The 17,904-nt window shown below is 38.8% G+C and overlaps 1 protein-coding gene across 1 annotated transcript in view; it reads right to left on the bottom strand.

The window, feature by feature from the left end:
- SPIRE1 (spire type actin nucleation factor 1) overlaps window positions 1–17,904 on the bottom strand; it is a 109,898-nt gene that overhangs the window by 31,894 nt on the left and 60,100 nt on the right. Inside the window, exons 3-5 of the mRNA XM_031058866.1 lie at window positions 12,069–12,194; window positions 2,053–2,136; window positions 386–550 (exon numbers count right to left, since the gene is read on the bottom strand). Coding sequence (XP_030914726.1) covers window positions 386–550; window positions 2,053–2,136; window positions 12,069–12,194 — 375 coding nt within the window. The remainder of the gene's footprint in view (window positions 1–385; window positions 551–2,052; window positions 2,137–12,068; window positions 12,195–17,904) is intronic.

Below are 17,904 nucleotides of genomic sequence, written 5' to 3'. Positions count from 1 at the left end.
TGTAGCTCAAGATAAATGTACTGCCAATAAGAAAAGTCTAAAACAATCTCTCATTGGAAAGCATGACAGGACTTCTGAGATGACTCTAAAGTGATCACAAACCCAATACAAGTGATTTGTTCAAGCTTATGATAGGTAGGCATGTCTTTCAGAATTTTAAATGCCTGCCACATGGAAAACAAAGTACACTACTTGTGTTGGTTTCATGCTCTCTCCCTCAATGCACTGCACAAATTTATGATGCCATATAAACCCCACGAACATTAGTATCTATAAGAAACAATAATTTCAAGATTCTCAGAAGGGAAAAAAAAGACAAAAAGAAGATAAAAAAAGGAAAATAACATTTCAGGTTTGAAAAACTCCAGTGATTCTCTTGACTTACCATGACCTTCCTTAAGGTATAGCGCTTGGACCTGATGTCATCCATCAGCATCTCATAGGGTGTGAGCTGATATTCTATGGGCAGTGGGTTGTACTGACGCTCTTGGACTTTCTTCAGTTTAACCCCATTCCGTAAATCTCTCATCACCTGCACCCAAAAACGGGCCTGAAGACAAAAGACACAGACATTTTACTTCATACCTTACCTTTGAATACCATCTCATATTAAAACAAAGTTTCCTTCCAGGACACCACCAAATATTTACAGCTGTACTATTTTATTTTTAACACATCAACCAAGTCCCATTTTATTTTATATAAGCTTATTTTTAACACTCATGATCATAACAAAACTTTGTTGCAACTCAGCAGGACTGCTGGGTCTCACCTCAAGTATGGAAAGAGGATCTGAAATTCTCATACCTTACATCTAAATTCCCACTTCAAGTATACTGCAAGCACATAATCAAAGTTTATAGACTTACAGCTAATACTGTGTGAATTAAGACAGTGATTGAATCTGAAATTTTGTTACCCAGGACTCTCCTGTAAAATTTTCTCAAAAGTTGTGCTTCAAATGGAAATTTTGGAATGGACTCCCAAGTCCTAAGATTTTGCAATAGAAAAACTCCTTTTGCTCTGCCTGCAAGAGCACCTCATACTAACACCTCCCTCTCTTTTTCTGTGAAGCAGAATGGCTGGAGAGAAGAAAGAACAGGTGGTGGAGTGAAGATTGGAAATTAAAATCAAGCATCTTTTAAGAACCTTGTAATATTCCTCTATGAACTGGCAAGAACAGTAGCTAGACAATAAAGTTATTTCCTGCTTGAGAGTTTCCCTGCTGCCTTTTTCTTTCATCACTGGAGAAATTCAGCTGATGGCTCTGTCTACTGCCTGACTGCCCCTCTGAAGGGCAGTCAGCATGGTACCTGTCTAAATGTCCAGTCTGCAAAATGCAAAAGCTTCTCCATGAAAACAGCCTAAGGAAAAATATATTACTTAGATACAAAATATATTACTTAGATACTTGTACTGTTTTATCTGTCTGCAAAGGGAAGTTGGGATTTCATTTAGTTCTAACTTGTAGTGGGTTACTATTAATACATATACTAGAAAAATCCAGAGACTGATTTGAGCACAGTATCATGGAATGGTTTGGGTAGAAAATACCTTAAAGCTCATTTAGTTCCAGCCCCCCTGCACTGGGCAGGGACACCTTTCACTAGGCTGCTGAAACCTGCTCCTGTGCTTCACCACCCCCATTGTAAAGAATTTCTCCTAATATCTAATCTAAACCTCTTTCAGTTTAAAGCCATTCCATCTTATCCTGTCACTAAATGTCCTTGTAAAAAGTCCCTCTCCAGCTCCCTTGGAGGCTTCCTTTAAGTACTGGAAGGCTGCTTTAAGATCTCCCTGGAGCCTTCTCTGGGCTGAACAACCCCAACTCTCAGCCTGTTTCCGTAGGAGAGGTGCTTCAGCCCTCTGAGCATCTTTTTGGTGTCTCTGGACTCAATCCAACAGGTCCACATGATTCTTATGTTGGGAACTACAGACACTATTTCAGGTGGGGTCTCATCAGGGCAGAGGTAATAATGCCTTAGTTAAGCTTTATAAAGAAAAATAAAATGCCACTAGTGATGCTGAATCACTATTCCATTGTTCTCTCACCCAGTCAGCATTTTTCAGTTCATCAAGATCCGTGCTGGAATCATCACTGGCCTCTTTGTCCATTTCCTGAATCTTCTTCAGGTTCTGCCAATGAAAAGGAAATGAGTGAATAAATGAACAGTGGCATTAACTCTCAGGTAAAACTGAAGCTTGATTTTTAATCTCTTGTATCATGTTGTTTGGGTATTCTGCTGAATGTTTTATGACTTGAATAGCAATACTGTAAAAGTAACTTGAAACACTATTTGAATATATTTCTTTTCCTTGGAAAGTTAACCTTAAATGCTGGGAACAAATGTTAGGTTTTGAGTATGAAAGTACTTCAGATAATAACATGCTGGAGGAAAAAATACACATTAAAATGTTTATATCCCTAAATTTTTATATGCACAGAAAAAATCCTTGACTACCTATCAGGTCTGTTAAACTACAACACAGAAAATGTTACCAGCTTGATAAGGATCCATTCATACCAAAATTAATGCTTGTTGAATTCAAGGCAGCTCATTTTTGTAGAAGGAGAAAAAACTATGAGAAACACTGAATAGTGACAGAATTGCATATATACAAATTATAATTAATTAGTCTGTATAACATGAATATAGATTCTGAAATATCCATAATAAAATCATGTGAGGAAGAGAAACTGATCTTTCAAAGATGAAAACTGCTGCTTATTAACAAGATCAGATCATGCAAATATGGAAAAGATGGAGTGCAAATGGCCAAAAAAAAAGCTTTCATACCAACAAGAATATGAAAAACAATTAAAAGTTACAGCAGACCAAAGAACAGGCAAACTTGAACACAGAAGGCTGTGGCTTTACACAAATTTTCTTATACACATCAACACCTGTTTATTCAAAAGGCTTTTGCTTTTTTTGTTTACTTCTGTATTGAAATGTTTTGGAATCAGCAGTACAAGCAATTTTTCAGTAATCCACTTCACTTTTATGGAGAGTTTTCCAGGAAATCTTTAACAATGTTTAATTAGATCAATTTTCTAAGTACTCACTAATATATCTGAAATGGATATTTAAGTCCTCTACTAAAAACTTTTTTTATTTTTATGAGACAAAAGCAACAGGTCAGAGATCTGACAGATGTATCTACCAAAAGTATTTCCATCTTTTAAGCACTTATGCTCTTCTTTTAATGGAACTAAACAATCAGTCTCAATACAGCTTCTGAGCTTTCCAGAAAAAGTAAAAATAAGCATACTCTTAAAAACTCTTTTTTTCCTGGAGGTAGTTCCTAAACTGCCAACATTTCAGTGTAAGAAATGGAAGTGCTGGAAGAGTGCTTAACTTGCCCATTCAAGAGTGCAAGCATCTACCAGACCTGGCTGCAGAGATAGGACATGTGAGTCAGCTACCACAGAGGTTTTGGAAAGAGACCAGATGGGTTCTTTATTGTCTTATTTATGTAAGGAGCACAATTGCTTTAGTATCAAAGAAGAAAGATTACCATTGCTCTATCAAAATAAAATACATCATTTACAAGGAGACTCCAAAAAAGCATAAATCACCCACAGTTAACAAAAGCAGATCCATCATGAGACAACGTGGGAACATTTTGGCATGACTTGCAGCATCACAACAGGATACCCAACTGGAAAAGAATTCTTTACGGAAACTTCTGCTGGCCCTGGCACTGTGGTCAGTCTGACACTTACAGGCAATTGCCCTTTCCAAGGGAAAAACAGAAACATGGAAAGAATGGGTAACATAAAGGCCTTGCTCATGTGTATTCTGCTATGCAGGGTTTCTTCTTTTCTGTATCATACAGTTGGAGTAATAATTTCAAATGCAGTTAAATGAACTGTAAATTACTTTCTTTCTTGCAAACTGCTAACATCTACTGGTAAACTGCAAAATAAAAGATTTTATACTTTTCCCCTTATCTCTTTGTAATCAAAAAAATAACTTCAGTAAATGGGCTCACAACTGTCAGATCTGCTCCTCCTTCCCATACTGGAAGGTAAACTTTAATTTTTAAAAAAATTAACGTGTTCCAGCTGCTTAACCTGTATTTCAGCTATTCAAAAAGACTGGTGACAACCAGCCATCTCAGCAACCAGGTTCCCTACCATACAGTTTATGGAGCTGGTTTATGCCCAAAGGCTGATGCTTTAGACTGACATAAATATTTAAGGTAGGAGAGATTACCACTTGTTTTTCTTAACAGCAGAAAATAAGAAGAGGAACAAACCCACCCTGAGCAGCTGAAAGACCTTCCAAATAAGGCAACCATCTAATTAGTTTCTCTGGAACATAGCTAGAGGGGCAGCTCCTGCCCAAAACAGCACAGGTGTAAGTGATGCTGGCTACCATGCACCAGAGAGCTGCAGGAGCAAAACTTGCCAGCCAAGAGATGAAGTGCCTCCAAGTGAGCTGGTACAAGCACAAGCTGCTGCCAAAGCTGGGCTTCTTTCACTCCCCATCCCTGTGCTGAGTGCTTGGCTGCAGCCCTGCAACTGCAGACACCCCCTTTGTAGGGATAGTTCATTCCCTTCCCTGGCACCTGGCTCTGGCACTTAAATGCACCTCACCATGCAATCAGTAGGGAAGAGTAGGAGATAAAGGAATTTCCATCATTATAGAACTAGCAAAGCTTTGGAAGAAACCAGCAAGTGCTCTATGCTTGCAGGAAGTGTTTAGGAAGGCTTCTTTAGCTCTTCTACACCTGTCAGGTGCTGCTTGGGAAGGAATAAATTCACTCTGACAAATGATTATATTTAAACTTGTAGACTAAATGGAACATTAGGGTTTCCCTCCAGCATCCTCAGCCAGCATCAATGGGTTTCTGCCTCTGTTCCAACCATAAATAATAGAAACCAACATTTAAAATATAATAGACCCTTTGTGAGAATTCAGCTGTGTTCCAAAACCTGCAAGTAACCTCAGCTGCTGCTGCTGCAGCCACTTGCACTTACCCTTGGGACAATGGCTTAAGAAAAGCTATTACAGTACAACAAATACATAGCCTAAATGGATTTCCATTCCAGAAGGCAGAAACGTCTTAAAAGGGTTTTTCTAAATGATCCCAGAACCTCAGACCCAATTCACCTATTACAGCCTGGGCATTCATTCAGGCAATAAGGGTTGGATGTGTAGGAAATTACTGTTTCAAGAGCTTTTGCTTTTTTAAAAAACCTTTACAGCATTTGACCATTTTTTCAAAAGACTGCATTTTGTGGCAAAAGCCAGTAATAAAAATATCAAATGTCTTCAAACCTCTTGCTGTACTATTAAAAGCAGGCAGCTGATTTGCTGCTGCTGTGTGGCCCACATTTGAGATGTGCTCTTCTGTGCTGAGTGACAGATGGGAATTTATGTAAGACTCTTGTCAGTACAGTGTCAAAGACTCCCTTCCATAAAATGCTTTCTAAAAACACGATGCTTTAATGAATGTGGTATTCTAGGGAATCCGGACCTGGACTCTGACTTTCACCAACTGCAGAGCACAGTCTACTGCAGCTCCCAGTTCATACTCTAAATTAGGAGTCACTTTTTCACTGATTAAATTGATTTTTACACTGCTATCTGTGAAACTAGTAAAACATTCTTGCATATCTAGGTTCAATTTAAAAATACATAACATTCACATATGTGAAAAACTCCTTTTATATACCTTCAGCTATTCAACATGGGCTTCAAATTCTAAGGGCTTAGGCAGTAGCATTTCTCTAGGTCTTTGAAAATACTCAAACCCCATTTAATTCATTCTGGGAATAAGATCAGTTAAATCAGTCCCTGAAAACCTCGAGCAGATAGCAGACAAAGTTCTTCATGTACAGAGATATGGGCTGACACACTTTGCTCAGCTCTGGAGGGAGCAATAGTCACCATGCTGCTCAACGTAACTGTGCAAGGAGAGGCAAAAACCCAAACCAAGGGCACGTAACACTGATTGAGTGACAGCAGCTGCATCACACAAGAAAATCAAACCCTCCCCTGCCCAAGACAAACCAGCAGTATTTTCCTTTATTAAAGGTCCTAAATTGAAGGATCAAACTGATCTGAATGGAGCCACAAGACTGATGAGAACACAGCTGCAAAAGTGGAGTCACTGGAGACTTGGAAGTGTAGGCAAAAGTGAAGTTATGTTTGTGAACTGATTTGTTTCTACAGCTGTGCTCTCTGAAAATCCAAGCAGCAGAGTATTTGACAACTTAATACAGTCACAAGACTTTTGAGCACAACTTGGCTAATGACTCTATTTCCAAAATAAGTTAGCCATTAACATTGTTTAGGTACCTATTAACTACCTCCATTATCATATTTTGTACAAATAATACAGCAGTATAGCCACCTGACCTTTTTCATTAGCTCTTTTGCAACTGAATCTTCATATGGCGTGAAGTTAGGAATAAGAGAAAGGAACAATTTCATTTCATGCATGTCCTTAATTAGAATTTGTATGTTTCCATTTCATACAGATTGGATTGAAATATATCCAGGCAGACTGAAAGAATTATGTCAGAATCAGAAAGGACAGAAATGCAAGGCAATGTTTTAAAAGAACAGTACAAAGATGACAGATTGGGAGCTTTCTCTATTTTCTACCAAGAGCCTAATTACAAGGCACACTGTGGATAATGAAATTATGGATGAGTTTTTGATGAGCATGGATTTTCACTGCAATTAGAGATGTAGGCAATTATAAAAATATACAGTCTTAATTAGTTTTGGAAGGAATACTAATTTTGATGCTCTAGGGTGTACATCAATCTCTAAAACTTTTTGAGGTACAAGTCAAACCTACTGCAACAGATCTGCCTACTGGACACTCATCTCCTATGCTGGCCAGCATCACAGGTGTTTTCTAGCACCACCTGTGCCAGGTGAGGAGTTTATCACCCACAGGTCTACATCCCACATGCCAGTATCTCCTTTAGTGATACCACCCACAGAGTCACAAAGTGTTTGAGAGTGGAAGAGTTCTCTGCAAGGCAGCTGGTCCAAGTTAAAGCGGGGCCACCCAGAGCCAATTGTCCAGCATCATGTCCCGACAGCTTTTGAATATCTCCAAGGACAGAGAATCCACAGCCTCCCCAGAATATCTTTGTCACCTTCACAGTAAAAACAGTATTTCTGGCTGTTCAGAGGAACCTCTTGAGTTTCAGTTTGTGTCCCCTGCCTCTGGCCCTGTCACTGAGCATCACTGAAAAGAGCCTGATGCTGTTGTTTTTGCACTCTCCCCTCAGGTATTGAGAGACACTGATTAGATCCCCCTGAGACTTCTCATTTCCAGACTCAACAGCCCTGGGTCTCTCTGCCTTTCCTCACAGGAGAGCTGTTTCAGTTCTTCATCATGTTCCTGGCTCTTCTCTGGACTCTCTCCATGGCGTCAATGTCTCTCCTGTACTGGGGAGCCTACAGCTGGACCCAGCACTGCAGCTGTGGCCTCACCAGTGCTGAGCAGAGGGGGAGGATCACCTCCCTTGACCTGGAGGCAGCATTCCTCCTACTGCAGCCTGAGACAACGTAAGGTTTCTTTGCAGCAAGGGCACTTTGCTGGTTTGCTCAGCCATGAAGTGCACGTGGAACATTAACTCCAGGGGAAGGCAAGATTGGGCAGTAACAGGGAGCCAGAGGAGGACTAGGGCAGATATTCCTTGAAAAAAGCAGGTTCACGATGTGGATACAGGTCTGGTGAATCCCCTGTCTCATCCAGAGCACCAATTTTGCATTCCTTTGCTTGCATAGTCTCTTCCTGTCTCTCTCAGTCACACTCAATGCCATTTCTGAGCAATGTGTGTAACCTTTTCAGATACTTCACAGCAGGAACATTTGCTCTATCTCATGGACATCGCTTATTTGTGCCTACAGCTCTGTCTACGGCCAGATACCACCAAAGGTTATGTCAATGACTTTTGGACAATTCTGAAAAAGATGGATCTTTTCTTTTACATGGGTCAATTTTTAGCAGATATTCAAATCACCTTGCTCCTGCCATACATGGGTGCATTTCCTTCACCTTGTAGGCCACTTTCCCCCCAAAACAATTAAAAAAAAGAAAAAGGAAAAAAAAAAGAAAAAAAAGGAGAGAATCCCTTTCTGTGGGATTTTCTTACTGCAATTTTGAAAGCTCACTTCTTGACAAGAAAAACAAGCTGTACTCTCTCTTCATTATCAGCTGTAAAACCTTAAACAGCAGGTCACAGGTATTAGGATGTCTTGGCCCATCAGAAGACCGCTCCTGGATACGAAGCAGATGGTACCCAGGGTGAGTCTGCAGCAAGGGCACCTTTCACAGACCCTGAGCAGCATGTAGGTGCTGCCAGCAAGCTGGAAAATACCCCAGTAAACTTGCTAAAAAACTTCACTTTGCAAAAAGAAAACTTTTAGTTGTTTACTTTTTTAAACTACTGCAACAGCACTATCACATCTTTCTCAACTCTGCTTATCCTGTGCATCCACGACATGAAACATTTCACACTTTTCAAGAATGGATGTACCATCTCCCTGTCTGCAAGTCAACTTTGCTGCTGACCTTTCATACACAGGGAATCAGACTGGAAATAATCATATGGCATGAATTATGTGACAAAGTGCCTTAAACATTCTATTTGACATCCATTGAGATGATGTGAACAGCTCACTCATCACTTCATCATCACTGATTAACACACTCACCCAAATTCATGCAGTCCAGCCCTTTGTGAATCTATGCTCTATTTGTTATATGACAGATGATGACTGGGGAACAGGTAACTCCTCAGTATATTTATTAGTATTACAACACATTACAACCTATAAACCTACCCCTCCTACCAGCCACTCTATCCCTCTTGAAATCCTGGACTTTCAAAGTCCTGCTAAGTTTTTATAGGGCCAAATTGAAAACAGCATGCAGCAATATTTTTTCCCTGACTCTTTCACAATTTATTTCCCATCTAAACCTGTTCTAGGCTGCAGCATAATATAGGTCAGATTTACTTCACTCCAAGCAAGTGAATTTTTACTGATAAAAATTGTCCCTCTTCCACGACAGTGAAGCTGCCTATTTAAGCATTTACTGACCAAAAAATATGAACCTCATATACCTGGGAAAGATACCCAGATGCCACTCAGTGGCCCCAGAAGGAATTGAAGTAATTTCAAAGTCATTTTTATCCACAGGAAAGTTACTTTGAATAATTCCAGAGGATTCTTTCCCTTTTTTGGTGTTTTTAGTTTAATTTTGATCTCACATCCAGAACTACATCTACATCTGAGGGAATCTAAAGGATAATCTCCAAATTAGGCTGTTATTTTTTGAAACAAACTAAAAATTTAAAATTCCTGGCATTTTTAGTGTCAAACCCACAATATTACACAGTATATATTTTTTTTTAATTGGAACTGATGTATGTAACTTGGTTATTTTCCCCCAGTTCTCTGCCAAAGCAATCACCACGAATCCATGACAACAAAATTTCTTTACTGAAGTATTCAGTGTTCATCTCCTTTATATCCATGACTTGTATGACAACAACAAAAGGAAAAGAAAAAAGGAATTCACCAGAAGAGTATTTAACTGTACTCCTCATGACTTAAGATTCTGCTGTGTGTTTGCAAGACAGAAGAGCATGTAAACAATAGCACAGCTTTTACTGGCACAAACGTAGCGTGATCATATGATCCCTGCTTGCCTCAAGTATAGACTATAAAGGTCACTTTAAAATGGTGCAACAAGATTTACAGCGTTCCACCTCATATTTTCTTCATACCTATTTTTTATTTTGTACACTGTATTATTTTCAAAATTAAATACCTTCCAAATCTATACTTAGATAAAAGCTATGACCAAGGACCAAGCACATCATAAACCCAAAGTATTCCGATTCCAAAAGCTGCTACCAAGATCATTTTCTTGGTAATTTCTTACATGCCTACTGAGGGACTGACCCAGAGTAAAATGAAATCAAAAGGTCAAAATTCTGGTCCTGGTTAGGTGCAGCAATAAAAGTCTTACTGATTCAGTAGGGCCAAAATTCCATCCACAAGGATTACTTCCTTTGACCTAAATGTGCTCTGAATCAATGCCTAATAGTCTGTGAGAGGCAAATGGCTTCTTTCATTTGGGATTAACTCATAGTATTCTCTAGGGTGTGTTCAGATGTTGTTGGGTTTTTATGCCCAATGATAAGGTGATTAAGTAATTTGCAAATTCAAAATGCCTTTCCACTTTTAAAAATATTTTTTAAACTATTTTTGTTGAGACATTATTTTAAATGGTTATAGGCCACAATATTTTATTTTAACATTGACAACAAAGATGCCCTATTACTGCTGACTGTGGCCAAGGTGTTTGAGAACTATTGGAAAATTAATTCCTCTCTGAGCAGAGAGAAGAGCTCTGAAGGGTGCTATCTTTGAGCCTCAACATGGACTTTGCAACAGCAGTTGAGTGAGGTGTTTCCAGCGCAGGTCCCTCAGTTAATATATCCAGTAGTCAAAAGCCAAGATGTGAAATTAATGATGTCAAGGTTTGGGAGACATCTTTAGCATGGAGACTTTGTATCCTGGCTGCTTCCTGTATCAGGGACATTGGATGCAGATGTCCCATAACACAGGCACTTCAGAAAACAAGTGGCTCTTTAGCCATGCTGACATTGCCAAAATTATCCTTGTATGACACTGCTTTAGTTTAAAAATTGCTTTCAGTTTGAATAGGACTAGAGAAGAAGCAGAGATGCAATGTGATCCTGTGCAGCAGAAAAACATCTCAGAAGGATTCTCCCTCCTGGATTATGCATCTCACTCAGGAAGGAAAGAGCAGCAGCCCCTTATGTCTCTGAGTAGTTTGCATCTTCCACCATCAATATGATAAAAGATCTCTTGTACTCATCTGAGGCTCATCTGACCTTTAATGAGCTGACTCAGCTCATTAACCTGATAAGGACTAACTCCTTTACTTTTTGTTTGGCTTGATATTTACTACATTTGTTCCCTAGAACCAGAAGAAGGAAAACAGTGGGAGTACATGTGTACAGCTCTGCCTTTTTCAGCAGCAAAATTTTTAGGTCAGCCTGTAAAATCTTATCCTGCTTTTCAAAGGTACTGTAGATCTTGACTTACAAAAGAAAAGAAAATCCTTCAGGGATTTATTAAGGGAAAAAAATTATGAAAGCATTGCTACTTGACAAGTTTGCTTTGGTGAAGAAACCAGCTTTGAGAAATTAGTTTCCCTTCCTGCCCTTCCCCTCACCCACCAGTTTTCCAATGTTACCAGCACCCAGACTGTTTTAATACAATTGTTCACGGGGCCACTCTGCAGGCCAGATCACTGAAACTATCTGCAGTAAACATCAACCTTAAAATCACTCCTCAGCCAGACCCGATAATTGCAATGGTTCACAGGATGGCCTTTCAGCCAACAATAACAGCCAAACAAGCAGTGAACATAAGCATTGTGACCTGAAGGGGAAATTTTTCTATTTTTAAAGCTGGCTCTGCTGTGAAACCAATGTGACAGACAACAAACCAATCATACAGCAAAAGGTAAGAGAAGCTGCTGACTGGGGACAAAATATATGAGCAAGAAGAATCTCAGCTAATTCTCAGCAAAGAGAATTCCCTCATGGGAAGAAGCTGAGGAAGAACAGGCAGAGCTCTGATACTTCATAACATCCCCAAAACACCTGAGAAGAGTTTAGACTCATACATGCATGCAGGAATGGGTATAAACACCTGAGAAGAGTTTAGACTCATATTGCATACATGCATGCAGGAATGGGTACATGTATCCAATGTGTTACCCTCCAAGAAAATATTCTGCTTTACTCCCAAATAGACTCATCACAATTAATAAAAAATTCTGATACATGTAAATTGTTACAGACCAAAATTAAAAAAAAAAACAACAAAAAAACAACAAGCTCAGCTGAAGGATTACACTCCCTGAAAACTACAGATCATCTCCTCAAGCATCTGACAGTCCCTATTGGCTGGGTACAGAAGTGACTTTGTAAACCAAATTCACATGGTGATGAGCTCAAAAGCAGAAAACCTTTTCAGACTGCTTACCTCTTTTGCACTTTTAATTTTGGCCAGGAAAGTGTAGAGCTCCATTGTTTCAGCAAACAGAGCCCGACACACAGCTTGGTAGTGGTTGGGCGCCTCCGATCGCGTTGGCAGGTGGGCAGCACACAGCTAGGGAGAAAAATAAATAACAGGATCAAAACAATCCCCATGGCTTTCATTAATGAAAGAGCATCACATAACATGAAAGTGAATGCAACCAAACATCAAGGGCACAAGCATCCATGAGACATTTAAGTTTAGTCAGGAATTGGTGTGTATTTCCTAAACCTTCTGTTCCCATTTGTTTTATGAGAAGAGTACTATGGGAATGGTAAGGGGACTGGTAGACCATGTTCTAGAAAACCAAGACACTGCCTTTTCATAACCAAAAAAAAAAAAAAAAAAAGAAGGGGGACAGACAATGTAATTCAACATAATTGTCATAATTGTGAAAACAAGCCATCTTGCAGTAGCAAAATTTGGGAAAACATACTTAATTCAAACCAGCTTTAACAGTAAGTGTTAGATATGCTTACACACATGGAAGAGAAATGTATCCCTACTGGTTTATGAAAGGATGGAAGGTGAAGTGGAAGGAAAGGAAAAAAGTACAAGTGTAATCATCAAGCTGAAACTGATCAGATTTATTTCAAGCAGCACAAAGATTTTAAAAATCAGCAACAGCTATGGAAGCACAGGCTTATTGCTTTACCTCAGACATTCATGAACATTTTCAAACACAGGCATAGCTAATGCAAAGGAACCCTACAGGTGTTTCCATACATGCTAAACTTGTCAAACTCTAAAAGCCTATTCAAATCACTAAGAATTATTCAGTTACTGATGAACAGTCAGCCCAGCATTGCTTCTAGAGCAAAACATGCAGCTCCTGTTTCCAACAAGAGAAGTTTCACTGAAACCAGCCTTTACATTTCAAACAGAGAACCTGAATGGTTTGAGTGACATCCAGCTTCATAGACATACCATTTACATGGAAATATTGGCTGAAAACAGACAGAATAAAATAACATCTGTAATTTTTTTTCCTAAACACTTTTAAATTTTAAAAATCCCAAAGCTGAAACTTGAGTATGGACAGCCATATACTGGTATATATGTAAAAATAAAGTCTTAACCAAGGCCATAAAATTGGTCTTGTTTATGTGGTTCTATTGAAATTATTTTTTATTTATATATAGCTACATTCAGATCTCCAGAACTAAAGCTTGAGACAAAAGCCTCTTTAGCAGAAGAGCCCTTAATTAGCCTAGTGGCATACTTGTCTAAATCTCTCCTGTTATTTCAGTGAACACTGTGGTTATGAGGGGCATGATGCATGTAAAGCTCAGGCTGCTTTTCCATATTGCTTTCCATTTGATTTAAATCCACACTGCCACTAAAAGGTGCGGTCCTGTGGCCTCCAGCTGTAGGAATCCACAGATACCCTCCTGCTGGCACGGGAGTTCATGCCCTAACTCAGCGCATTACTCACCCTGACAAAAATCAACAATGTGAAGGAAGTGGAGCAGGAGACAATTACTGTTCATGGCATGGACACACTCCCAGAAGTGAAAGCAAAAAGGAGCAAGGAGAATGTGCTGCCAGGGTGGGAGAAGGGAGGAAGGGCTGAAGAGATTTAGACTGCCTCAATCTCATTGACAAGTTGCTCTCTGAGGCCATAGGCCCCTTGCTATCTTTTATTTCTTCCCATTAGAATAACAATACAGAGCTCAGTGGTCAGACTTGGTCAGATCCTTTGATAAACCTTTACAAGCACAACTATGTACCCCTATGTATTTATCTCCTTTTAGTTGTAAAAATGAATACACATACAGAAAGTTTATATATGTGTGTGTATATTTTTATTCCTTCCTATATATTTTCCTTCCACATAGGAAATGCAAGGCAGCCATGTTCATGAAATTGCCCTTGATCCCTGCACTTCAAAATTTATGCTGTTTTACAGTGGATGGCCAAAATTTTCTTACACTCCTCAAATTTATTTCTGGATAATCACAAGAACATAGTTGATATATGTCTCCATTTTTGTCCCCACCCCTCCCAACTCCCTGCTTTTTTTCCTTTTTTTCCTCTTTTTTTTTTCCTTTTCTTTTTTCCTTTTTTTTTAATAAATTGGATCATCTCCTTGGCAGATAAAGGGAGAAAAACCCAAACAGATGCACGCCTAATGTGTGCAATAGTGATAGCACATACCAAAAAGATAGAATCTACTAAGCATTTCCCTTAATGAAAATGTTAGAACATTAGACCAGTTCTGAGTATGGTTGTGCTCTTTTTTCTCTATAGTGAATCATGTCCTTACTTGCCTTACTATGTTTTAATTTTCTAGTTATTAATTATAGTAGAGAAAAAAAGGTTTAATTCTAAAATACACTACTTACAAAAATAAAAATAATAGCAACTGCAACTTTGAAAAAGGCCATAAAATGTTATAAGTCTTCATAGCTGAGAATAAAATTTTATTATTACACAGACTGCACACAGGTTTTTAAGAATCCTTTTTTTCTTTATTCAGAGGCATGTTAATTAGAAACATTTTGCATCAAATATTGAGAAAGTTAATGAAATGCAGTGGTGAGAAGTTCAAGCAGGGAATGGTTGTAATATTGATTCTATTAGTGAACACAAAGCAAAAAAAAAAAAGCCTGCTGCTGAACTGAAGTTACAAAAGCAATCACATAAAACCTGACCATTTGCTTTGCAAACCTTAGGCTGCTGGTATTAAAAGAGGGCTAGCAGCTCCTACTAACTTTCATGTTCTGAGAAATCAGTCTCTGAGTCATCTTATATTATGTGAAGATGCATTACATAATAAAACTTCTTGTGGTAATATTAAGTCAAACGACTCAACATGAGTTTTTTGGATTAGGGAAGGTAAGCCTGAAGAAAAAGGAAAATGTAAATAGGACAGGCTGATTTTTTCCCCCCTTCATTGTAATACATTGTACTTGCACATTGGTTCAGAACCCCTGACAAGCTGTAACTTCTGCATGAAATACCACAAAATCTAGGCAGGCAAGGCAAATCAAGCATGAAATGTCACTTCTAGCCTGAGTTCAGGATATTTATCCACTTTAAAAAATTTAAAATCTTTAAGTTTATGGTAGTAGTGTTTGAAAAGCTATGTTACTGTAACACACAACAAAAATCCCAGTCAGTATGTTTTAATAGCTGAGATATGAAAGGACAGTTACCTAATGAACTCCTCCTCTCAACATGCCATAGTGGCAGTAGTGCAAGAAGGATTAAGATCATATATGCAGTCTTTCCCAGTCATTTTGAGGTTGTATGCTTATTCTGACACTTGCCTTTTCATCCCTCATGATACAACTTAAAACTACCCTAAGGGGAATGAACTCGAACAGTGCCCAGAGCTTAACACAAGGCCTGTTTGTTCTGCTTCCAAGAAGTCTCAAAAAGTATGGCTCAAAACAGATTATGTGGTATTTGCAAACTGGTGAAATAATAAAAATATTATCAACTACTAAAACATTAACTAGCTCAGTCTGCAAATATTTCCATTTGCAATCATTGTGAAGAGTTGGGATTTCTGAATTTTTTTTTCTAACTGAGCCTATCCAAAACCCCAGCTTGACCCAAAGCATTCAATCTTTGCTTAGATCACTAAGAAGATTAGAGGCTGTTTCCATCCACATTCAGGGTTCACAGGAAAAAAAGGCATTATGTAAATATCATAGCCTTGCCAGCTCCTCCAACTTCATCCTCAGTTGACTAGGAAACAGGGTGCACCAAGCCAAAGCAGTGCTAACAGGAATCACAATTTAACCATCTGAAGAGATCAAACAGCATTTCTTGCATTTGTTTGAATATATTCCAGCAAGGCCTCCATAAAGTTACAAGAAATACAACTGACTCTCTCACTAAAAGGCAGCTAAGTTTTGCAAAACCATTTTGGCTAGATATATACTGGAAGCTTCATCAAAACACCTGGGCTGCTGGAATTAAGATTTCAGAAGACAAAAAGTGTTTCCACTTGTAATGATCTTGGGGAATGCGCCACAAAGAAGAAAAAGATTTCTTTTTCCCATGGGCCACAAAGACAGGCCATTGATATTATGCAAAACATATTACCAGCCTGCAAATGCCAGGCTTGTTAAGTGTTTTGAAAGCCTTGGAGTACTAACAAAGACTTAAAAGATGTACTTTTTCTTAAGCAACAAGAAGAAATTACTTTAACCAACCGATCACTGAACACGTAAGTCTACTAGGTCTTCGCCTCATCCTTTGCAGTATGGCACTGCAACAGGTTCACAAAATAAAACTCAGCTTGAGATGCCTTTTCAAGTCAAAGCAATTTTCTGAAAGATTTTATCTCCATGAAGATAAACCAGAGTTTATGATTAGGCTTTTGTTTTCATATATATCCTTCTTAATATGAATATGAACTTCAAGAAGCCACATACCTTACCAGAGAAATCTTACCAAGACAGTACCTGCATATTTGTAAAATTCAACTAAGCATTTTGCTTTGCTTTATTATCCAGAATAATGTTGAGGGGTGGGCTGTTGATAGGAAAAAGTGTTTTGTCATGACTTTGTAAGATGTTTCTGCCTGCTAGGACCACCCCTGTACACAGTACCCACAACTTAGGCACAGTACAAGTTTTGAGGTGGCTTTCACAACACCTGGAGCCAATTCCACCTGCCTCCCAGCACATCAGAGCTCTTTTCTCAAACATTCCAGGCAGCCATGTGCCCCTGGCTCTGCTGCTTGTAACTGCAGTGGGCCAAGGACTGCCTGCTCCCTCTGATAAGGATTCTAGGGGAATACTACTGAGGAAAGACTGCAGTAAAAGGGATGGGAGCAGAGTTAGCTATTAATCACAAAATAAATTAACAGAAAATACAGAAAGTATTCACAGAAAGTTACTCTTCACCTGCAAAAGTTTGGTAACTTTTTAATTGATATTTTAAAGGATCTTTTACAAGTGCCATGGAATGTCCAACAGCTTGACATGTGATCTCCTAGTTAATTTTGCACACCTCAAGAAAAAGGTAGATTTGTGGAAATTGATGCAAATTGATAGTACCAAACACATCTATCTTGGTATTTAAGTGTTCTCCAGCACTCTGGTAAGGCCTTCCCTTGTGCTGGTATTTGTTGTTTTGATCATCACTTTGGGGTGGACAAGGGAAGTACTACACAGTTCCCTACTTTCACAATTTCCAAATTTAATGTTTTGAGTGATCCTCCCCATAAAATAATTTAATAAATACAGTCTTTCTTTATTTTCCTTTCTAGTATGAACCTGCAAATGCAGCAGCAAAGCTATTGCATTTAGCAACAATAGGTATAGTTTGAAGAAACAGTGGCCTTGGTTGGTTCTCTCTTTCAGGACTGTGTAAAGGACACAACAAGGTAGCTCCTGAAATTAAAGCCAAAACTGCAAATGGAAATTGGATGATGCAAGGATTGAAAACACTGCTTTGCATAGGATCCTGATCCTTAAAGAAATGTCCACTTGTCTGCATCAGATAATCGTCATTGCTAACTACCCTCTGCTTTGCAAAGTCTAAGGATTAAAGGCTTTGAGCAAATTATTTATATATGTGCCGAAATGTCAAACAGGAATGGACTAACAAATGCTTACAAATGCCCTCCTTAGTCAAAACTGAAGTCAGCCTGCAAGTAAAATGGAAAGATGCTCCTCATGAGGGTAGACTGTGCTGGGAAATGCTGTTGTGAGGTTTTGGGTGCTGCCATTGTTTTAGAAACACAAAGCAAAACACACGGATTCAAAATGTTGAGGATGAAACTGGTTCACAGTTAAGGGCTCCCTTCCACTATTTTCTCCTG

The sequence above is a fragment of the Geospiza fortis genome, unplaced genomic scaffold (assembly GCF_000277835.1).
Source record: "Geospiza fortis unplaced genomic scaffold, GeoFor_1.0 scaffold100, whole genome shotgun sequence".
NCBI classification, from domain to species: Eukaryota; Metazoa; Chordata; class Aves; order Passeriformes; family Thraupidae; genus Geospiza; species Geospiza fortis.
Note: the sequence above shows the minus strand (reverse complement) of the source record. Positions and strands in the feature narration are given on the sequence as shown.